The sequence below is a fragment of the Oncorhynchus nerka genome, linkage group LG4 (genome assembly GCF_034236695.1).
Source record: "Oncorhynchus nerka isolate Pitt River linkage group LG4, Oner_Uvic_2.0, whole genome shotgun sequence".
Classification (NCBI taxonomy): Eukaryota; Metazoa; Chordata; class Actinopteri; order Salmoniformes; family Salmonidae; genus Oncorhynchus; species Oncorhynchus nerka.
In genome coordinates this window covers 45409531-45429243 of record NC_088399.1, presented here as the reverse complement: position 1 = coordinate 45429243, position 19713 = coordinate 45409531, and the positions used below count along the sequence as shown (strand labels likewise).

At 44.5% G+C, this 19713-nt stretch overlaps 1 protein-coding gene across 1 annotated transcript; it reads right to left on the bottom strand.

Annotated features, from left to right (window-relative positions):
* Positions 1 to 123: 123 nt before the first annotated feature.
* LOC115128176 (huntingtin-interacting protein 1-related protein-like) lies at positions 124 to 19688 on the bottom strand. The gene is given in 33 exon segments (XM_029657777.2): positions 124 to 2257; positions 2441 to 2977; positions 2979 to 3101; positions 3254 to 3315; positions 7383 to 7506; positions 7603 to 7708; positions 7839 to 7939; positions 8076 to 8169; positions 8479 to 8537; positions 8629 to 8739; positions 8888 to 9024; positions 9101 to 9208; positions 9293 to 9527; positions 9650 to 9844; positions 9951 to 10061; positions 10191 to 10385; positions 10523 to 10624; positions 10800 to 10916; positions 10988 to 11076; positions 11147 to 11330; positions 11454 to 11544; positions 11662 to 11717; positions 11835 to 11963; positions 12081 to 12156; positions 12251 to 12308; positions 12416 to 12556; positions 12644 to 12705; positions 12881 to 12957; positions 13067 to 13147; positions 13431 to 13487; positions 13679 to 13819; positions 14084 to 14149; positions 19240 to 19688. Coding segments are annotated over 33 exon segments (3981 nt in total). The 5' UTR covers positions 19327 to 19688; the 3' UTR covers positions 124 to 2188.
* Positions 19689 to 19713: the final 25 nt, after the last annotated feature.

Sequence of the window (19713 nt, the reverse complement as noted above, 5' to 3'; positions counted from 1 at the left end):
CAGATCAGTGTAATGCCTGGATTGTGTTAATTATACAAAGGATAACATTGACTGTGTGAAGCCACACTGAACTGCAGTATACTGTCAAATAAAAAGGCACAATATAATATAAACATGATCTTTAAACCAAAGCCATACAGATGTAGGATTTTAATTTGATCACCCTGTTGCAGGACACATTTCCTGCAATACACGACATGTAAAACATTTAGTATATTTGAGATTTAAAAAGGCTTCTGACGTTTGTAATTTCCACTTAAAAATGTCCGACTTGATTTTCCCATACGAAAAATTTACCTACCCCTACAAAAATGTCCATTAATTAAAATCCACATAACAATTTATATTTCCTGTTGCTGCAACATTATTTTCCTGCTGTAGCAAACTGGATCAAATTAAGATCCTACATCTGTAATAGTCAATCAAATCCATACATTGGTTTTATATGTAAACATACAATTCAATTAGGCTATAAGGCCTACAACTATAAAATACAGACAGACAAACATACAGAAAATGAGGTTAACAACGCTTGTTTTCTTTAATTGAGTCAGTTAGTTCAGAGAAGGAGGAGAAAGAGGAGGAGGAGGAATTAGAGAGGAGGGGAATGAGAAAAAAGAGGAGAGAGGGGAACAAACACCAAGGTGCAATGGGAGGGGTTATGACATGGCTGCACGCTGGAACAAAGTGTTACTTTCCCCTTGAAGCTCAAAGCAGTCAGCTCAGTTGCACAAAGTCTCTGGTCTAGTTGAGTTTCCTTACACCTAAAAACAACATACTCAGGTAAGTGGAAAGACAGAATGACCTGGGTTGATGAAACTCTTTTAAATGAAATAGAATAAATGCAATGAGCTTTTCCAGTTTTAATGTTTCCATTGAGGGATAGTTTAGTTGATTTGGTCATAAATCAGTTTGTGAAGATATAGCTCACCACTACATTTGATATTAGTGCATACTTGAACACTGCATGAGAATGTGTGACTTGAGGCAATATCATTTGTTGAAGTACAGTACTTCATATACTTAGTGTGTAGATATTATTTGCTCTGTAAACTGGAATACCAAGTGTCCACATACTGTAGGTTTTTACTGTAAAAATTCAGATTAGATATAATTTCTAGAACTCATCATAGTCTATAAGATATGCACATGGGCACTGTTACTGTTGCATTGGTGGAGAAGTTTGAGGCCCTAAAGTACTGGTGGCATGCCCCTCTCTTCCTGCAGCCCATATGAAAAGAGACTATAATATACTATATAAAGTGTAGTATTTACTACAGCGATTACTGTAGTTAATGTTTGCAGATATTACTGTATTACTATAGTGTTTTTGTTGAATTATATTTGACAATCTACTGGACAAATAGTAAAAGAGCAAATTTCCCATAACCTGTAGGCAGGTAGGACTGGAGTGTGAATGGGTAGTTCAGTGCTTCTGCTTTTTCTATGACCTGTGGGGAGCACAATATGGTCTATACTTGGTATGTAGGTTTCTCACTCCTGGGTGGCACAAATTAAGATATGGGGGATGAGAATGGATGTAGTATATGCAAATTAAATACTTCAGCATTACTATAGTTAAAAAACTGTAGTGTTTTTGCGTAATTACTGTAGTATTTACTACAGTGTTTATTTGCGCATAATACTGTAGTATTTACTATAGTATTCTACAACATTCTAAAGTAAGCACTACATAATCAAAGGATATTACCCTGTCATACCCAATTGATGCCCATGCTCGCCTTGTGATGATAACACTGAAGCTTTTTCTAAAATGTTTTATGGACATTGGAGAACACAGTGGGAGGGATCTTAGACCATTCCTCCATACATAATCTTTCCAGATCCTTGATGTCCTTCATCTGCACTTATGGATTGGCCTCTTCAATTCAAACCACAGGTTTTCAATGGGGTTCAAGTCCGGAGACTGAGATGGCCATTGAAAATATTGATTTTGTGCTCAATTCACCATTTCTTTGTGGATTTTGATGTGGGCCTGGGGTTATTGTCTTGTTGTTGTTGTAATCAAATAGTGTATCAAGACATTAAGAAATATTAAATACTACAATAAAGTTGCTATCTTTAAAAGGGTTGTTCTTCAATCACTGCACCGGAGTAAACTGAGTAAACTGCATATACAGTAGTTCACATGACAAGGTATGCAGGTATGCAGACAGGTAGAATCTTCTCATTCTGGATTTGGGATTCTAACATTCCGGATTCTGGATTCCTCTGTTCCAGCCTCACCTCTTCGGAACTGCAACAGAGGAAAAACAGATCACCAATGACATCACAATTCCATCCTTATGGGAAGTCAACCTGGCTCCAATACAATCACTTCTATCCTTAGGCCCTAGGCCCTTGTTCTGTTCGTATACCTATAACCTTAATGCCTGTGACGAGGATGATCAATACGACAGCCGGTAATAATGATTCTTACCTTACTAAACAGGGTTCCTGTTTTCTGGAAGATGGAAGGTTTCTTTGAAGTGTGGGTTGGCTTGGCGAGTTCTGCTGAGTTATTTGGAAGGGGAAGGGACTCGGGCTGGGACAGAGGTGGGGACAGAGGCGGGGGTTGGGAGAAGGGATTGGTGTTTACATACGGCTGGCTTTGAGAGTATGTTTGGGGAGGTGAGTAGGATTGGGTTTGAGAATACGATTGAGGTGGTAAGTAAGATTGGGTTTGGGATGATGAGTAGGATTGAGGTGGTAAGTAAGATTGGGTTTGAGATGATGAGTAGGATTGGGGTGGTGAGTAGGATTGCGTTGCAGGCTGTGAGTAGGATTCAGGTTCAGAGTAAGGCTTTGTTTGTGAATAGGGTTGAGTGTGTGAGTAGGACTGAACTGATAGTTGTGAGTCGGGTTGTGTCTGTGAGAAGGGCTGTGTGTTTAGGTAGGGCTGGGGCAGCAGGGTGGAGGCTGGTAAGAGGGTTGGAGGGGGAGGGGGTGGGAAGCTGTCTCCCCGTCGTCCCTCCCCCCTCCACCTCCACCTCCCCCCCGTGGGCTGTACCAGTCCCAGACAGCTGGTAGTGTTTCTTCCTCAGCTCTCCCAGACGAACTCTCTCCTGTTCCAGCTGATTCTCTAGCTCCAACACCTTCACCTACAGCACCGAGAATGGAGAAGAGGACGTTCACCTACACACACATCCAGTTGGTCACATGGAATAATATGTCCCTGGCCCCACACACACACACACAAAACATACACAAACAGCTATAAGTGGCTGTAGTACAAGCTGCTGCAATGACATACCTGAGACTCAATCTCTTGAGTCTTCACTTTGATCAGGGAGATGCCTGAGAAGTCCATGGGTTCTGGAGAGAAGCGAGGACAAGGACTCAGAACTCAGGGGTACAATACACCCAAACCATTATACAACATTTATTTTATACAATCCTCCACCCCATAGCTGCAGGAAGTAGTTTGGCGGTGGGGGTGCTGAAGAAAAAACTATGCCCTCACTGAAGATGTCTATATCTGTCCACTAATACAGAACTAGTAGACGTTCTTATCCACAGCTACAGTTGAAGTCGGAAGTTTACATACACTTAGGTTGGAGTCATTAAAACTTGTTTTTCAACCACTCCACACATTTCTTGTTAACAAACTATAGTTTTGTCTATTCGGTTAGGACATCTACTTTGTGCATGACAAGTAATTTTTCCAACAATTGTTTACAGACAGATTATTTCACTTATAATTCACTGTATCACAATTCCAGTGGGTCAGAAGTTTACATACACTAATTTGACTGTGCCTTTAAACAGCTTGGAAAATTCCAGAAATTGATGTCACGGCTTTAGAAGCTTCTGATAGGCTAATTGACATCATTTGAGTCAATTGGAGGTGTACCTGTGGAGGTATTTCAAGGCCTACCTTCAAACCCAGTGCCTCTTTGCTTGACATCATGGGAAAATCAAAAGAAATCAGCAAAGACCTCTACAAGTCTGGTTCATCCTTGGGAGCAATTTCCAAACACCTGAAGGTACCACATTCATCTGTACAAACAATAGTACACAAGTATAAACACCATGGCATCACGCACCGTCATACCGCTCAGGAAGGAGACACGTTCTGTCTCCTAGAGATGAACGTACTTTGGTGCGAAAAGTGCAAATCAATCCCAGAACAACAGCAAAGGACCTTGTGAAGATGCTGGAGGAAACAGGTACAATATCCACAGTAAAACAAGTCCTATATCGACATAACCTGAAAGGCCGCTCAGCAAGGAAGAAGCCACTGCTCCAAAACCTCCATATAAAAGCCAGACTACGGTTTGCAACTGCACATGGGGACAAAGATCGTACTTTTTGGAGAAATGTCCCCTGGTCTGATGAAACAAATATAGAACTGTTAGGCCATAATGACCATCGTTATGTTTGGAAGAAAAAGGGGGACGCTTGCAAGCCGAAGAACACCATCCCAACCGTGAAGCACGGGGGTGGCAGCATCATGTTATGAGGGTGCTTTTCTGCAGGAGGGACTGGTGCACTTCACAAAATAGATGGCATCATGAGGGAGGACAATTATGTGGATATGTTGAAGCAACATCTCCAGACATCAGTCAGGAAGTTAAAGCTTGGTCGCAAATAGGTCTTCCAAATGGACAATGATCCCAAGCAAACTTCCAAAGTTGTGGCAAAATGGCTTAAGGACAACAAAGTCAAGGTATTGGAGTGGCCATCACAAAGCCCTGACCTCAATCCTATAGAACATTTGTGGGCAGAACTGAAAAAGCGTGTGCGAGCAAGGAGGCCTACAAACCTGACTCAGTTACACCAGCTCTGTCAGGAGGAATGGGTCAAAATTCACCCAACTTATTGTGGGAAGCTTGTGGAAAGCTACCCAAAATGTTTGACTCAAGTTAAATAATTTAAAGGCAATGCTATCAAATACTAGTTGAGTGTATGTAAACTTCTGACCCACTGGGAATGTGATGAAATAAATCAAATCTGAAAAAAATCATTCTCTCTACTATTATTGACATTTCACATTCTTAAAATAAAGTGGTGATCCTAACTGACCTAAGACAGGGCATTTTTACTAGGATTAAATGTTAGGAATTGTGAAAAACTTATTTTAAATGTATTTTGCTAAGGTGTATGTAAACTTCCGACTTTTTCTGTACTTACAGTAGCGGGTGCATATATTTTCATACGGATCCCCTGTGGGAATCGAACCCACAATCCAGGCATTGCAAGCACCATGCTCTACCAACTGAGCCACATCATATCACATCGTTCAGCTGATGTTCTGAAAGAGCTGCAAAATCTGGACCCCTACAAATCAGCAGGGCTAGACAATCTGGACCCTTTCTTTCTAAAATTATCTGCCGAAATTGTTGCCACCCCTATTACTAGCCTGTTCAACCTCTCTTTCGTGTAGTCTGAGATTCCCAAAGATTGGAAAGCAGCTGCGGTCATCCCCCTCTTCAAAGGGGGGGGGACACTCTTGACCCAAACTGCTACAGACCTATATCTATCCTACCTGTAAACTCTCCTTCCAGACCCATATCAAACATCTCCAATCCAAAGTTAAATCTAGAATTGGCTTCCTATTTCGCATCAAAGCATCCTTCACTCATGCTGCCAAACATACCATCCTTCTAATCCTCGACTTTGGCGATGTCATTTACAAAATAGCCTCCAATACCCTACTCAACAAATTGGATGCAGTCTATCACAGTGCAATCCGTTTTGTCACCAAAGCCCCATATACTACCCACCATTGCGACCTGTACGCTCTTGTTGGCTGGCCCTCGCTTCATACTCGTCGCCAAACCCACTGGCTCCATGTCATCTACAAGACCCTGCTAGGTAAAGTCCCCCCTTATCTCAGCTCGCTGGTCACCATAGCATCTCCCACACGCTCCAGCAGGTATATCTCTCTCGTCACCCCCAAAACCAATTCTTTCTTTGGCCGCCTCTCCTTCCAGTTCTCTGCTGCCAATGACTGGAACGAACTACAAAAATCTCTGAAACTGGAAACACTTATCTCCCTCACTAGCTTTAAGCACCAACTGTCAGAGCAGATCACAGATTACTGCACCTGTACATAGCCCACCTATAATTTAGCCCAAACAACTACCCCTTTCCCTACTGTATTTAATTTATTTATTTAGTTTGCTCCTTTGCACCCCATTATTTTTATTTCTACTTTGCACATTCTTCCATTGCAAATCTACCATTCCAGTGTTTTTCTTGCTATATTGTATTTACTTTGCCACCATGGCCTTTTTTTGCCTTTACCTCCCTTATCTCACCTCATTTGCTCACATCGTATATAGACTTGTTTATACTGTATTATTGACTGTATGTTTGTTTTACTCCATGTGTAACTCTGTGTCGTTGTATGTGTCGATCTGCTTTGCTTTATCTTGGCCAGGTCGCAATTGTAAATGAGAACTTGTTCTCAACTTGCCTACCTGGTTAAATAAAGGTGAAATAAATAAAAAATTTAAAAATCATCACATCATCACAAACCACTTGATGTCTCAATGTACTCAATTACTGTATTGGTCATTTTTTTCTTCATGGTGATGGAAAGTCTACAGGTACAACCCTAGATGACCAGCCTATGAACAATACAGTAATGTACATTTACATTAAGTGGTTTGTAAGGATGGTAAATTACTTCTGCACAAAAGAAGTGATTGTTTTCCATGTTATTTGATCAAGAAAGTGGGTGTTTTGTGTCTTTGCCCATAACTTTGCACTTTTGGATATAAATGTTTGAGGACAGGCTTTTGTACTTTGTGGATTCCATTAGAATGACATCACAGAGAAAGGATCAGGGCAACAACTCTTAATATTCCAACGATTGAATCCTGCAAGATACTCTTCTTAAATTATACAATTACCTTTTTTTGCCAAAGTGGAGATGCTGAAAATGTTTTTCCATAGCTGCAGACGTCTATATTGGTCTGCTAATACTAGTAAAGGCCCAGTGTACTACTTGTGTGAATTTCTTATTAATATAGTCTCAGAAACTCAATCCTAGGCAACAGTGATTATGGTCTGGTTTCAATGACTCTTTTGGCAACTTCGATAAGAGAAAATAATTGTTCCCGTGTGGGTACTCTTCAGACAGACAACAGAATGTCACAATTCGAAACAAAAGTTTGCAAGGAAAACCTTTGCAGTGGCTTTAGGGAAGGTAGTTGATACAAACTAGACACATGTGAAATGCCCTCAATAAAACTATCCGGCGTGATCTCCAGCTTGCTAGCTACTAGTTTGTATTTTAAGTGGCTAAGGTAGCAACGTAGGCATTGGACGTAGTTCCTCTTTGCCAAGGGAGTCCGTCGTTGAAACCAGACCCTAGTCACAGTTGCCTAGGGTCTGGTTTTTCGAGACTACCTTCCTCCTCTCCCTCTTTTCACCTCTCTCAGTGATCTGCCTCTGTCCGTGATTGGTGGAGGTCACCACTATGGCAGCCATGTCGTTGACGTGTCTCGAGGCCTGCTGCAGCGTCGACAGCTTCTTGCTGTTGCGGTCCGCCTTCACCTGTAGCCACGGCAACACAGGGGGAGACGAGGGGTCCATTGTCAAGTCAGCGAATATGAAGACGGAATCAGCTGTGTGTGTGTGTATGTGTTGTACCTTGGAGGCAGCGACCAGCTGGGCGGTACTAGCAGCGATCTCATGAGAACAGACAATGAGCTCCTCGTATTTACCCCCGCTAGTTACCACCTTGTCAGCCGAGTCTCTGCCAGCCGGGAGAGAGAGGAAACAAGATATATCAATTTGTGTGGACAACGTGACTAGTATCACTGCTGTAACAACAGTCCGCTGTATATAGTATACGTGTGTAATGTGCATATCAAGTCAGTACTTACAGCATCTGAGTGGCGCCCCAGCCCACTGACTTGGAGGCAGAGATGAGGCCTTCAGTCCAACAGGAGTTCTTAGCATAGAACTCCTTCACTGATGCTGCCCCCTGTGGAGAAAACACGTCACTGAGCCCAGAGCTTAATACAGATGTGCTCAACCTTTTGGAGGTCCACTATTTGACTATGTCGATAAGTATGGAAGTATAGCCTATTCTAAACACAAATGGAATATTTATAACTCACTCTGCCGCTTTCCACAATATCTTTCTGCAGGTCAGTGGCAGCGGTCACCAGCATGTGGATGGCCTTCATTAGGTCTGAACAGGAGCCAAGGATGCTGAGAGGGAGAGAGAGAAGAGGAAAGAAATTGAGAGGGAGACAGAGAAAAAGCATATTGACTCTGTAAGCTACAGTGATAGCTCCTCCAGCACATAACGTTAGTTAGTAAATACAGAGTTATTGTTGAGTTAATCCACTGTGTACTGTTGTGTTCTGTGTTCCATTGTGTTCTGTGATCTACTATGTACTATTGTGTTTTGTGTTCTGTGTACTATTGTGTTCTGTGTTCTACTGTGTACTATTTTCTTCTGTGTTCTGTGACATGTTGTGTAGTATTGTGTTCTATGTTCTACTGTGTTTCGCTGACCTCTGGTTGACCTCCAATTTGACCCCAGACGTGTCTCTCCTGGCCTGGTTCAGGATCGCCTGTTCACAGCATGGGTAGAAAAGACATGAGGAATGTCCTCAACAATGACATGCTCTGTGTGTGTGTGTGTGTGTGTGTGTGTGTTCTTACGTCCATGCGGAGTACAGCCTCCTCTATTGCAGTAGAGGTAGCAGTCATCTCTTTATCCACCATTTCCCCCAGCTCCTCTTTTAGAACATCCTGCCCTTGAAGACGCAGATCCTACACAGGAAATACACTTCCATTACATCCTGTCCTATCCTGCATTGACACAAAATGGCTGCCAGTGCACTGACCACAGAACGTTGCTCTCAACAGGAATGCTTATTCCACTAGCTGCAGTTCTCGTGTGTGATGACCCCGTCCGTACCTGTCCCATAGTGAGTATGCGTCGCATTACATAGCGTATCGTAGTAGGGTCGGCTCTCTGTAACGTGGCTCTGGACTTCAGCTCGTGTAGGAACTGCAGACAGTGGGTGGAAGCTTCTCTACAACTGTCAGTCAGACCTAGAGGGAGAGAGAGAAAGGGATGAGTGTGTGTGTTTGTGAGCATGCTTGCGTGCGTGCAGTATGCGTCTCTTACGGTCGGCCTGGTCAGTAGGAGCACTGTGTGCTGTAGCTCCTCCGTTGACGATGGTGTCAGAAGCCAGATGGGAGAACTGCGTCACAGCCCTCAGAAGACCACTGGCATCTGAGACAGACAGGACAGAGACAGGAGATTATATACACACACACAAACACGCATGCCGTGCGCACACACAAGGTGGTTACACACCGTCCATATTTCCAAGGTAGACCATGTGACTCTGCTGCATCTTGTCCAAAGAACCCAGGGTGATCTCAGCTCGGTTCACCAGGTAATCTGGAGAGCAGGTGCAGCGTACGTGTATGGGGTCGTCCAGTTTGGACACAGCGTCCAGTATGATGCCTTCAGCCTCCACCACGGCACACTGGAGCAGACAGAACTGTTCCTCTTGCAGCTTCCTGGTCAGCTCACCCTCACGAGATGCCTGGAGTAACACACACACACACCGGAAAGATTACAGGTTAACACACCTATATGCGCATGCTCGTATGTGTGCACAGAGACACATATGCACGCACAACTGCTTCACACACACACAGCCCATACCTGTTGCTGTAGTTGTTGCCTCAGACTGGCCATCTCTCTGGATGTCCTGTCGTTGTCCTGCTCCAGAGAGCTGCGTTGGAGCTGCGCCTGCTGCCTTAAAGAGGTCAGCTCAACATCTTTCTCCCACACAGAGCGCAGCAGCCCCTCTCTCTCGGTCTGGAGACCCATCAGGGCACTGTTCATCTGAGAACCAGTCTGAAAGGGGAGACAGATACATAAACATATCTCTCAACCTTATTTGTATCAAGGACTGACAAGTATAGGTCCTCCATTTGCTAGGGACCAGCAGACAGGTTCCTACCATCTCCTTGTTCTGCAGGGCATTGTTAGCACGTGACACCTCTGCTCGACTCTGCTCCAGCTCTCGCTTCAGTCTATCAATCTCCACTCTCTGCTCCGCGTTTATAGCCAGCTGTAATCTCACACACACACACATACACACACACACACACACGTCAATTCATCAGAATGTCCTCCAATGTCTTACTACGCAGCACAAGTTCGACTTCAAGTTCAAGTCTAGTGTGTCAACAGCCCATACCTGTTGCTGTAGCTGTTGCCTCAGGCTGGCCATCTCTCTGGCTGATCTGTCCCTGTCCTGCTCCATGGAGCCGTGATGGAGCTGAGCCTGCTGCTGTAGGGAAGACACTTCACCCTCTTTCTCCCTCAAACAGCGCATCAGTTCCTCCCTCTCTCGCTGGAGACCCTGCAGAGCACCAGTCATTTGGGAACCAGCCTGGGGAAGCGGGAAGAGTTCTGATTGGTTCAAGAAGGACACACAAAATAATAAAAGGGTAGAGTCGTGTTTGAGAGACGGAAAAACACTGTCCCGTGCTTCTTCCTAAATAACCCTACCATGTCGTTGTTGCCTACCATCTCTTTGTTGTCCAGGACACTGTGGACTTCACCCAACGCTGCTCTCTGGTACAACAGCTCTCTTTTCAGCCGATCCATCTCCTGCTTCTGCTGCTCCAGCTACAAAGACAGGACAGAGAAAACACGCAGAGAAGTCAGGAAACACAAGGACAAACATCAACAATTGTTAAACCTTACAAGAGTAAGAATCATCCTGGAGAAATAAACCCTGAACCTGCTCCATATTTGCTACAAACTCTTGGGGTTAGAGGTCAGGGGTTAATGGTTATAGTACCTTGAGACTATTCTCCTGTCGAAGGTGGTCCACCTCGCTGGCCAGCTGCTGTTTGGCCGTGGCCAATTCCTCCTGGTTCTGCTGGGTGCTGGACAAGAACCGGACTGTCTCTGCATTCTGAACACACGCACACAATATTGTGTCAGCTCCCAAAAGGCATAGAAATTCCCAGTGTGCAGTGTCTGTACCTTCTTCAGTAGATCAGCGTGGCTGGTGACCAGTTCAGCGTGTCGCTCTTTGAGCTGAGAAAAACGCAGCTCAGCTGCCTGGGCTCGACCTGTAGGGGGAGGACAGGGTTAATAGGTGTGTGTGTGTGTGTGTTTGTGTCCGTCCGTGTCTATACTCACCATCAGCCTCCTGGTATCCAGCCTGTACCCCTGGTAGGGCGGCGGTGGCCTGTCGTAAGGCCCCTACCTCCATGCGCAGGTGTTCATTGTCCACCAGAGCCATCTGCTTATGGGTCCTCTGGTCCTCCAGCTCTGCTTCCAGCCTGTTCACCTGAGACTTCAGCTGGGTCACACACCTCTGAGCCTAGGGAGAGAGGGGTGGGAGGAGGGGGAGGGGTCAAACACACACATGCATGCATTCTGAGTCACGCCTACACCTGCACACAGACAGATAGACAGAGACACGCATGCAAGCAAACACACACACCTCCGTTTTGAGGAGCTGCAGCTCTGGCTTGATGACCTCCAGCTCCTTCCTCAGAGCCTCTGCCTCCGTCAGAGCTGGAGACGGAGATCTTCTGAGGGATACCAGAGGCAAACCAGAAACGGTTATTATTTCACAATCATTTCTCCTCAAAAATGTGGTTAGACAAGTGTTATGTTAGCTCAGTGAAAAGAGAAGATCTTTCATTTACCTTTGATCAAATCCAGCATCAGGAGCTCCCAGCTGGCTTAACATGTTGTACGGTTGCTGTCGAACCAATGGATGCAGACAGTTATGAGGCAATTGGTATTTATCATGTAAATAACAACACTAGGTTCAATAGCATAGTGTAAAATAAAGTAATGGGAGAGTGTCCAGTCGTACCTGTGGTGCTTGGCTGTAGTCTGGCTGTGGCGCCGCATCGACTTCTTCATAAGGCTCCTCATTGGGCATCACCACCACCGGCCGCACGTACTCCGCCAGTGCAGAGGCACGCAGGAAGTTCGGAGGAGACTACAGGTGTTGCACACACACACACACAAGTGAACATACGGAACACAGAGATAGAAAATGAAAACAGGTATTGCCGGGAATGACCAATTCCCCACAAACACTAACTACGTGGCTTACATCTGGCAGGTCAGGGATCTGAATGATCTTTTTGAAGAACTCCGTCTCTCTGGCTCGATCAAATAACTTTGTGAGGCTGGAAGACAACAGGGCAGAGATCATTCAAACCACACGCCGTGCATACCGGTGCACACACACACACAAGACAGTCGATAGTTGTGTAGGCAGACCTGTTGAACAGATCACGGAATCTCTCCCGGTGTCCGAGAAGAGAGTCAGCTGAAACACCTGGAACACAGAGCAGGATCACACATGTCTAATAGAAGAGTACAGGTCAGATTTAGAAATCCAGAGGGCTACAGGCCTGGGGTTCTGTGTATGTGCGTGTGACTGACAGCTGTGCAGTTTGAACAGTAGTTTGACAGAGAAGTGGTAGAGCCAGCTGCAGTCCAGTATAACAGGAATTAGAGGTCCCAGGCGACACTGTCCGGCCGGAGTGGTGGACTTGCCCGCGTTGGCATCCAGCTGCCGCCAAACTGTTAGGAAGACACGGATGGTTATGGCTTCATTCAACTGAGAATCAATGCATAAAGGAGAATGAAAGCCTTAGCCGAAAGACCCACCTGTCTCGGACATTTTCAGAGCAGCGTCCAGGTAATCTAACAGCTCATGAGTCATATCAAATCTGTAGAGAAGAGAACCCCTTACAGTGAACAGCTTAACAGAGATCACTGTTACCACCTACAAATGTAGCTCACCTCAGAAACAGCTCAGCAAACCCTGATTTGGTGTTGAGAAAGACATTTGCACCCATAGTATCATAGGAGGTTTTGGGGTACAGTATGGTGCTATTGACTCACATTTTGTTGACGTCAGTTCCTGCCTCTCTCTCCACCGTCTCGTCTGTGGCCTCCAGGTTACCTGGAATAACCTTGTGCTGGGGAAGAAAGAATCCATGTACATACCAGAAAGGTTTGTCTGCAGGAGAAAGTGGTGAGAAACAGTAGGTTCTAAGTGGTATATGTATGCAATGCACGGGGTCTCACCTTCACATGGAACTCCATTTTGAGGGACAGGAACTTGGCCGAAAGGGACACAATATGGCCGTACCTATCATGCAAGTTCCCCTGGAAATACATATGGTCAAAATCCACTGTCATCATTTTTTTTTGCCTTTATTTAACTAGGCAAGACAGTTAAGAACAAATTCCTATTTACAATGGCGGCCTTGGAACAGTGGGTTAACTGCCTTGTTCAGGGGCTTAACGACAGATTTTTACCTTGTCAGCTCGGGGATTCGATCGAGCAACCTTTCGGTTACTGGCCCAACGCTCTAACCACCGCCCCATAATACGTCCTACGTTTCAATGTCATCAACTCCTGTAAAGGTAGCGTCAACCGAGTACTCACCCAGAGTACGCCCATGTCTTTGACGTTCCTGCTGTATCTATGAGAGTCTCTCACAGCCTGAGGAACACACAGGGGAGAGGAGTCACTCACAGGACCTTACAGCAAGGAGAGACTCCAAAGATGTTACACTGAACGTACAGGGAAGTTTGGCAGGAAGAAGAGAAGGAAGAGATAGAAGAGGAGAAGAGATCTCATGAAGGAAGAGATACAAGAAACGCAGTATGGGGGACATGAATGAGATGACTAACGTTATGGTGCCCGTCCCGGAGGACTTTGTGCAGCATGTAGCAGAACTTCCAGCTGATGATGGCGTTGGAGGAGAGCGGCAGGTTGATGATGAACGACCAGAACGTTGTGGCTCCGCCCTCCTTATGGGTCCCCATGATGATGTCGGCACCGTCGTCAAGGAGGAACCAATGATGTATATAAAACACACCAGACAGACAGACACCCCCGCAAGACCAAGAAACTAACAAATATTTATTACATCTCAAATCATGGGGGTGAATATGAATAGGCCTGGGAGGAATGGTAAATGATACATAATATTATCAAAACAGGGTGGATATACTTAGAGGTAGCCTCACACACACATTTCTCCAGATGGTTGGAGTATGTTTAAAGGGCGTGTCTAGGACATGTTTGGAAAGGATACTGCGTGCATATTTCTCCTTCAGCGGTGTCTCACTGGAGGTGATGCTTTTACTGATGCTGTGGAGCTGAGTGGAAGAAAGGAGAGAGGAGGAAAGGGGACAGTGGGAGAAGTGACAGGGAGAGAATCAGTCACCACCTACCTACAGTACCCGTCAAAGGTTTGGACACACCTACTCATTCAAGGGTTTGTCTTGATTTGACTATTTTCTACATTGTAGAATAATAGTGAAGACATCAAAGCTATGAATGAATACATATGGAATCGTGTACTGTAGTAACCAAAAATGTTTTGAACAAATCTAAATATATTTTATACGGGAGATTCTTCAAAGTAGCCACCCTTTGCCTTGATGACTGGTCACGGGTGCACCTCAGCCATGCTCAAGGTACTAAACGATATCATAACCGCCATCGACAAAAGACAGTACTGTGCAGCCGTCTTCATCGACCTGGCTAAGGCTTTCAACTCTGTCAATCACCGTATTCTTATCGGCAGACTCAACAGCCTTGGTTTCTCAAATGACTGCCTCGCCTGGTTCACTTCTCAGATAGAGTTCAGTGTGTCAAATCGGAGGGCCTGTTGTCCGGACCACTGGCAGTCTCTATGGAGGTACCACAGGGTTCAATTCTCGGGCTGACCCTTTTCTCTGTATATATCAATGATGTTGCTCTTGCTGTGGGTGATTCCTTCATCCACTTCTACACAGACAACCCCTTTCTGTATACATCTGGCCCTTCTTTGGACACTGTGTTAACAAACCTCCAAACGAGCTTCAATGCCATATAACACTCCTTCCGTGGCCTCCAACTGATCTTAAACGGAAGTAAAACTAAATGCATGCTCTTCAACCGATCGCTGCCCACACCCGCCCGCCCGACTAGCATCACTACTCGGGACGGTTCTGACTTAGAATATGTGGACAACTACAAATACCTAGGTGTCTAGCTAGACTGTAAACTCTCATTTCAGACTCACGTTAAGCATCTCAAATCCAAAATTAAATCTAGAATCGGCTTCCTATTTCACAAACAAAGCCTCCTTCACTCACACTGCCAAACATACCCTCATAAAACTGACTATCCTACTGATCCTCGACGATATAATTTACAAAATAGCCTCCAACACTCTACTCAGCAAACTGTATGCAGTCTATCACAGTGCCATCTGTTTTGTCACCAAAGCCTCATATAACACCCACCACTGCGACCTGTATGCTCTCGTCGCCAGACCCACTGGCTCCAGGTCATCTATAAGTCTCTGCTAGGTAAAGCTCCACCTTATCTCAGCTCTCTGGTCACCATAACAACACCCACCTGTAGCACGCACTCCAGCAGGTATATCTCACTGGTCATCCCCAAAGCCAACACCTCCTCTGGCCGCCTTTCCTTCCAGTTCTCTGCTGCCAATGACTGGAACGATTTGCAAAAATCGCTCATATCTCCCTCACTAACTTTAAGCATCAGCTATCAAAGCAGCTCACCGATCGCTGCAGCTGTACGCAGTCCATCTGTAAATAGCCCATCCAACTACCTACCTCATCCGCATATTGGTTTTATTTACTTTTTTTGCTCTTTTGCACACTAGTATTTCTACTTGCACATCTATCACTCGTGTTCATTTGTTAAATTGTAATTACTTTGCTACTATGGCCTATTTATTGCCTTACCTCCTTACTCCATTTGCACACACTGTATATCGATGTTTCTATTGTTTTTGACTGTACTTTTGTTTATCCCATGTGTAACTCTGTGTTGTTGTTTTTTGTCGCACTGCTTTGCTTTATCTTGGCCAGGTCACAGTTGTAAATGAGAACTTGTTCTCAACTGGCCGACCTGGTGAAATAAAAATGTACAAATAAAATGACAGCTTTGCACACTCTTGGAATTCCCTCAACCAGCTTCATGAGGTAGTCAGATGGAATGTACTTCAATTAACAGGTGTGCCTTGTTAAAAGTTAAATTAGTGGAATTTCTTTCCTTCTTAATGCATTTGAGCCAATCAGTTGTGACAAGGTAGGAGGGGTACACAGAAGATAGCCCTATTTGGTAAAATACCAAGTCCATAATATGGCAAGAACAGCTCAAATAAGCTAAGAGAAACGACAGTCCATCATTTCTTTAAGACATGAAGGTCAGTCAATACGGAACTTTGAACGTTTCTTCAAGTGCAGTCGCAAAAACCATCAAGCACTATGATGAAACTGCCTCTCATGAGGACCGCCACATCAAAGGAAGACCCAGAGTTACCTCTGCTGCAGAGGATAAGTTCAATAGAGTTAACTGCACCTCAGATTGCAGCCCAAATAAATGTTCACAGAGTTCAAGTAACAGACACATCTCAACATCAACTGTTCAGAGGATAGCCTTCAAGGTCAAATTGCTACAAAGAAACCACTACTAAAGGACACCAATAAGAAGAGACTTGCTTGGGAAAGAAAACCAGCCCCGTCGCGGACCAGGATGTCTTTCTCCCAGACAGACTAAACAACTTCTTTGCTCGCTTTGAGGACAATACAGTGCCACTGACATGGTCCGCTACCAAAACCTGCGGACTCTCCTTCACTGCAGCCGACGTGAGTAAAACATCTAAACGTGTTAACCCTCGCAGGGCTGCAGGCCCAGACGGCATCCCCAGCCGCGTCCTCAGAGCATGCGCAGACCAGCTGGCTGGTGTGTTTTATGGACATATTCAATCAATCTTTATCCCAGTCTGCTGTTCCCACATGCTTCAAGAGGGCCACCATTGGTCCTGTTCCCAAGAAAGCTAAGGTAACTGTAGCACTCACTTCCGTCATCATGAAGTGCTTTGAGAGACTAGTCAAGGACCATATCACCTCCACCCTACCTGACACCCAAGACCCACACCAATTTACTTACCGCCCCAGTAGGTCCACAGACGATTCAATCGCAACCACACTGCACACTGCCCTAACCCATCTGGACAAGATGAATACCTATGTGAAAATGCTGTTCATCGACTACAGCTCAACATTTAACACCATAGTACCCTCCAAATTCATCATCAAGCTCGAGACCCTGGGTCTCAACCCCGCCCTGTGCAACTGGGTACTGGACTTCCTGGCGGGCCGCCCCCAGGTGGTGAGGGTAGGTAACAACATCTCCACCCCGCTGATCCTCAACACTGGGGCCCCACAAGGGTGCGTTCTGAGCCCTCTCCTGTACTCCCTGTTCACCCACGACTGCGTGGCCATGCACGCCTCCAACTCAATCATCAAGTTTGCAGATGACACTACAGTGGTAGGCTTGATTACCAACAACGACGAGACGGCCTACCGGGAGGAGGTGAGGGCCCTCGGAGTGTGGTGTCAGGAAAATAACCTCACACTCAACGTCAACAAAACAAAGGAGATGATTGTGGACTTCAGGAAACAGCAGAGGGAGCACCCCCCTGTCCACATCGACGGGACAGTAGTGGAGAGGGTAGTAAGTTTTAAGTTCCTCAGCGTACACATCATAGACAAACTGAATTGGTCCACCCACACAGACAGAGTGGTGAAGGCGGAGCAGCAGAAATTCGGCTTGTCACTAAAATCTCTCAAACTTTTACAGATGCACAATCGAGAGCATCCTGTCGGGCTGTATCACCACCTGGTACGGCAACTGCTCCGCCCTCAACCATAAGGCTCTCCAGAGGGCAGTGAGGTCTGCACAACGCATCATCGGGGGCAAACTACCTGCCCTCCAGGACACCTACACCACCCGATGTCACAGGAAGGCCATAAAGATCATCAAGTACAACAACCACCCGAGCCACTGCCTGTTCACCCCGCTATCATCCAGAAGGCGAGGTCAGTACAGGTGCATCAAAGCAGGGACCGAGAGACTGAAAAACAGCTTCTATCTCAAGGCCATCAGACTGTTAAATAGCCACCAGTAACATTGAGTGGGTGCTGCCAACATACTGACTCAACTCCAGCCACTTTAATAATGGAAAAATGGATGTAAAAAATGTAACACTAGCCACTTTAAACAATACCACTTAATATAATGTTTACATACCCTACATTACTCATCTCATATGTATATACTGTACTCTATACCAACTACTGCATCTTGCCATCTTTATGTAATACATGTATCACTAGCCACTTTAAACAATGCCACTTTTATATGTTTACATACTCTACATTACTCATCTCATATGTATATACTGTACTCAATACCATATACTGCATCTTGCCTATGCCGTTCTGTACCATCACTCATTCATATATCTTTATGTACATATTCTTCATCCGTTTACACTTTTATGTATAAGGTAGTTATTGTGAAATTGTTAGATTAGATTACTCGTTGGTTATTACTGCATTGTCAGAACTAGAAGCACAAGCATTTCGCTACACTCACATTAACATCTGCTAACCATGTGTATGTGACAAATAAAATTTGATTTGAAGACTGTTGGAACAGCATTCCAGGTGAAGCTGGTTGAGAGAATGCCAAAAGTGTCATCAAGACAAAGGGTGGCTACTTTGAAAAATCTGTATAACTTTGTATAACACTTTTTTGGTTACTACCAAATTCCATGTGTTATTTCATAATTTTGATGTCTTCATTATTATTCTACAATGTAGTAAATACTAAAAATAAAGAAAAAACCCTGGAATGAGTAGGTGTGTCCAAACTTTTGACCAGTACTGTACACCTTTGAGAACAATGGGACAATGAGACACAGCAAATACTATTGATAGGCAGAACTCGAAGAATAGTTGTGTTCAAAGTGAGGCATGGCATGAGGAAATTGTCACCATTTTTTTTGTTTTTACATATATGTGGTCAAAAATAAGTGTACTACATTGTTATAACTCCAAAGTTTTCCCCAGTTCCTTTTGAAGAAGTTGGACTGTAAAAAATATATCTGTTGTTGAAATGATATTCATGATACAGATGTTTCTGGAGTAAGTTATATATCTTTATCCGACTAAAATGTACTCATAATAACACAATTAATACTGAAATAAAAACAGATATGTGTATGTTGTCAAAGAAATACATTATCCAAAGATATGTTCACACACTAATCACCATACAACCTTGACACAAACACAATCCTAAATAATCGTTGATTTAAAATAAATCTGTAAATGAGGGAACTTTTCATTTCTAAAACAAAAAAGGTTGGATTTAAGTTTACCTGTAGTTTTCCAAACTGTTCTTTCTCCGCAGCCAATTGCTTCTCTGTTTTATTCTCGCTTTTGTTTTTCGGTTTACTCGAGCTCATTTTGCCGGTGTAATCCACTGGGATGAAATGACCCGACTAGTTGCTGTCCCAGCCACCCACACTTGCAGTTTGCCGATGCCTGTCTGCTCTGGGTTGTCAATCTACAATGGGCATGGCACGTCAGAATCACGCGACGCGCAAACCGGTGTATCAATACCTTCTCCGATCAGTGACAAAGTGAATGATAGTAGTAGCAAATTACAGGTGGAAATACTGTATTAATGATTGGACATTATTTATTCTCTAAATTATATGCTGAGGTCGTTTATTTTTGCGCAACGCACTGTGCATTCCTGCGCGTAATCTTTTGCGCAATCTTCATTCCATTACACGTTTTCTCCGATATTTTACGAAACAAAATTGTATATGTAAAAACAAAAAGCAAGT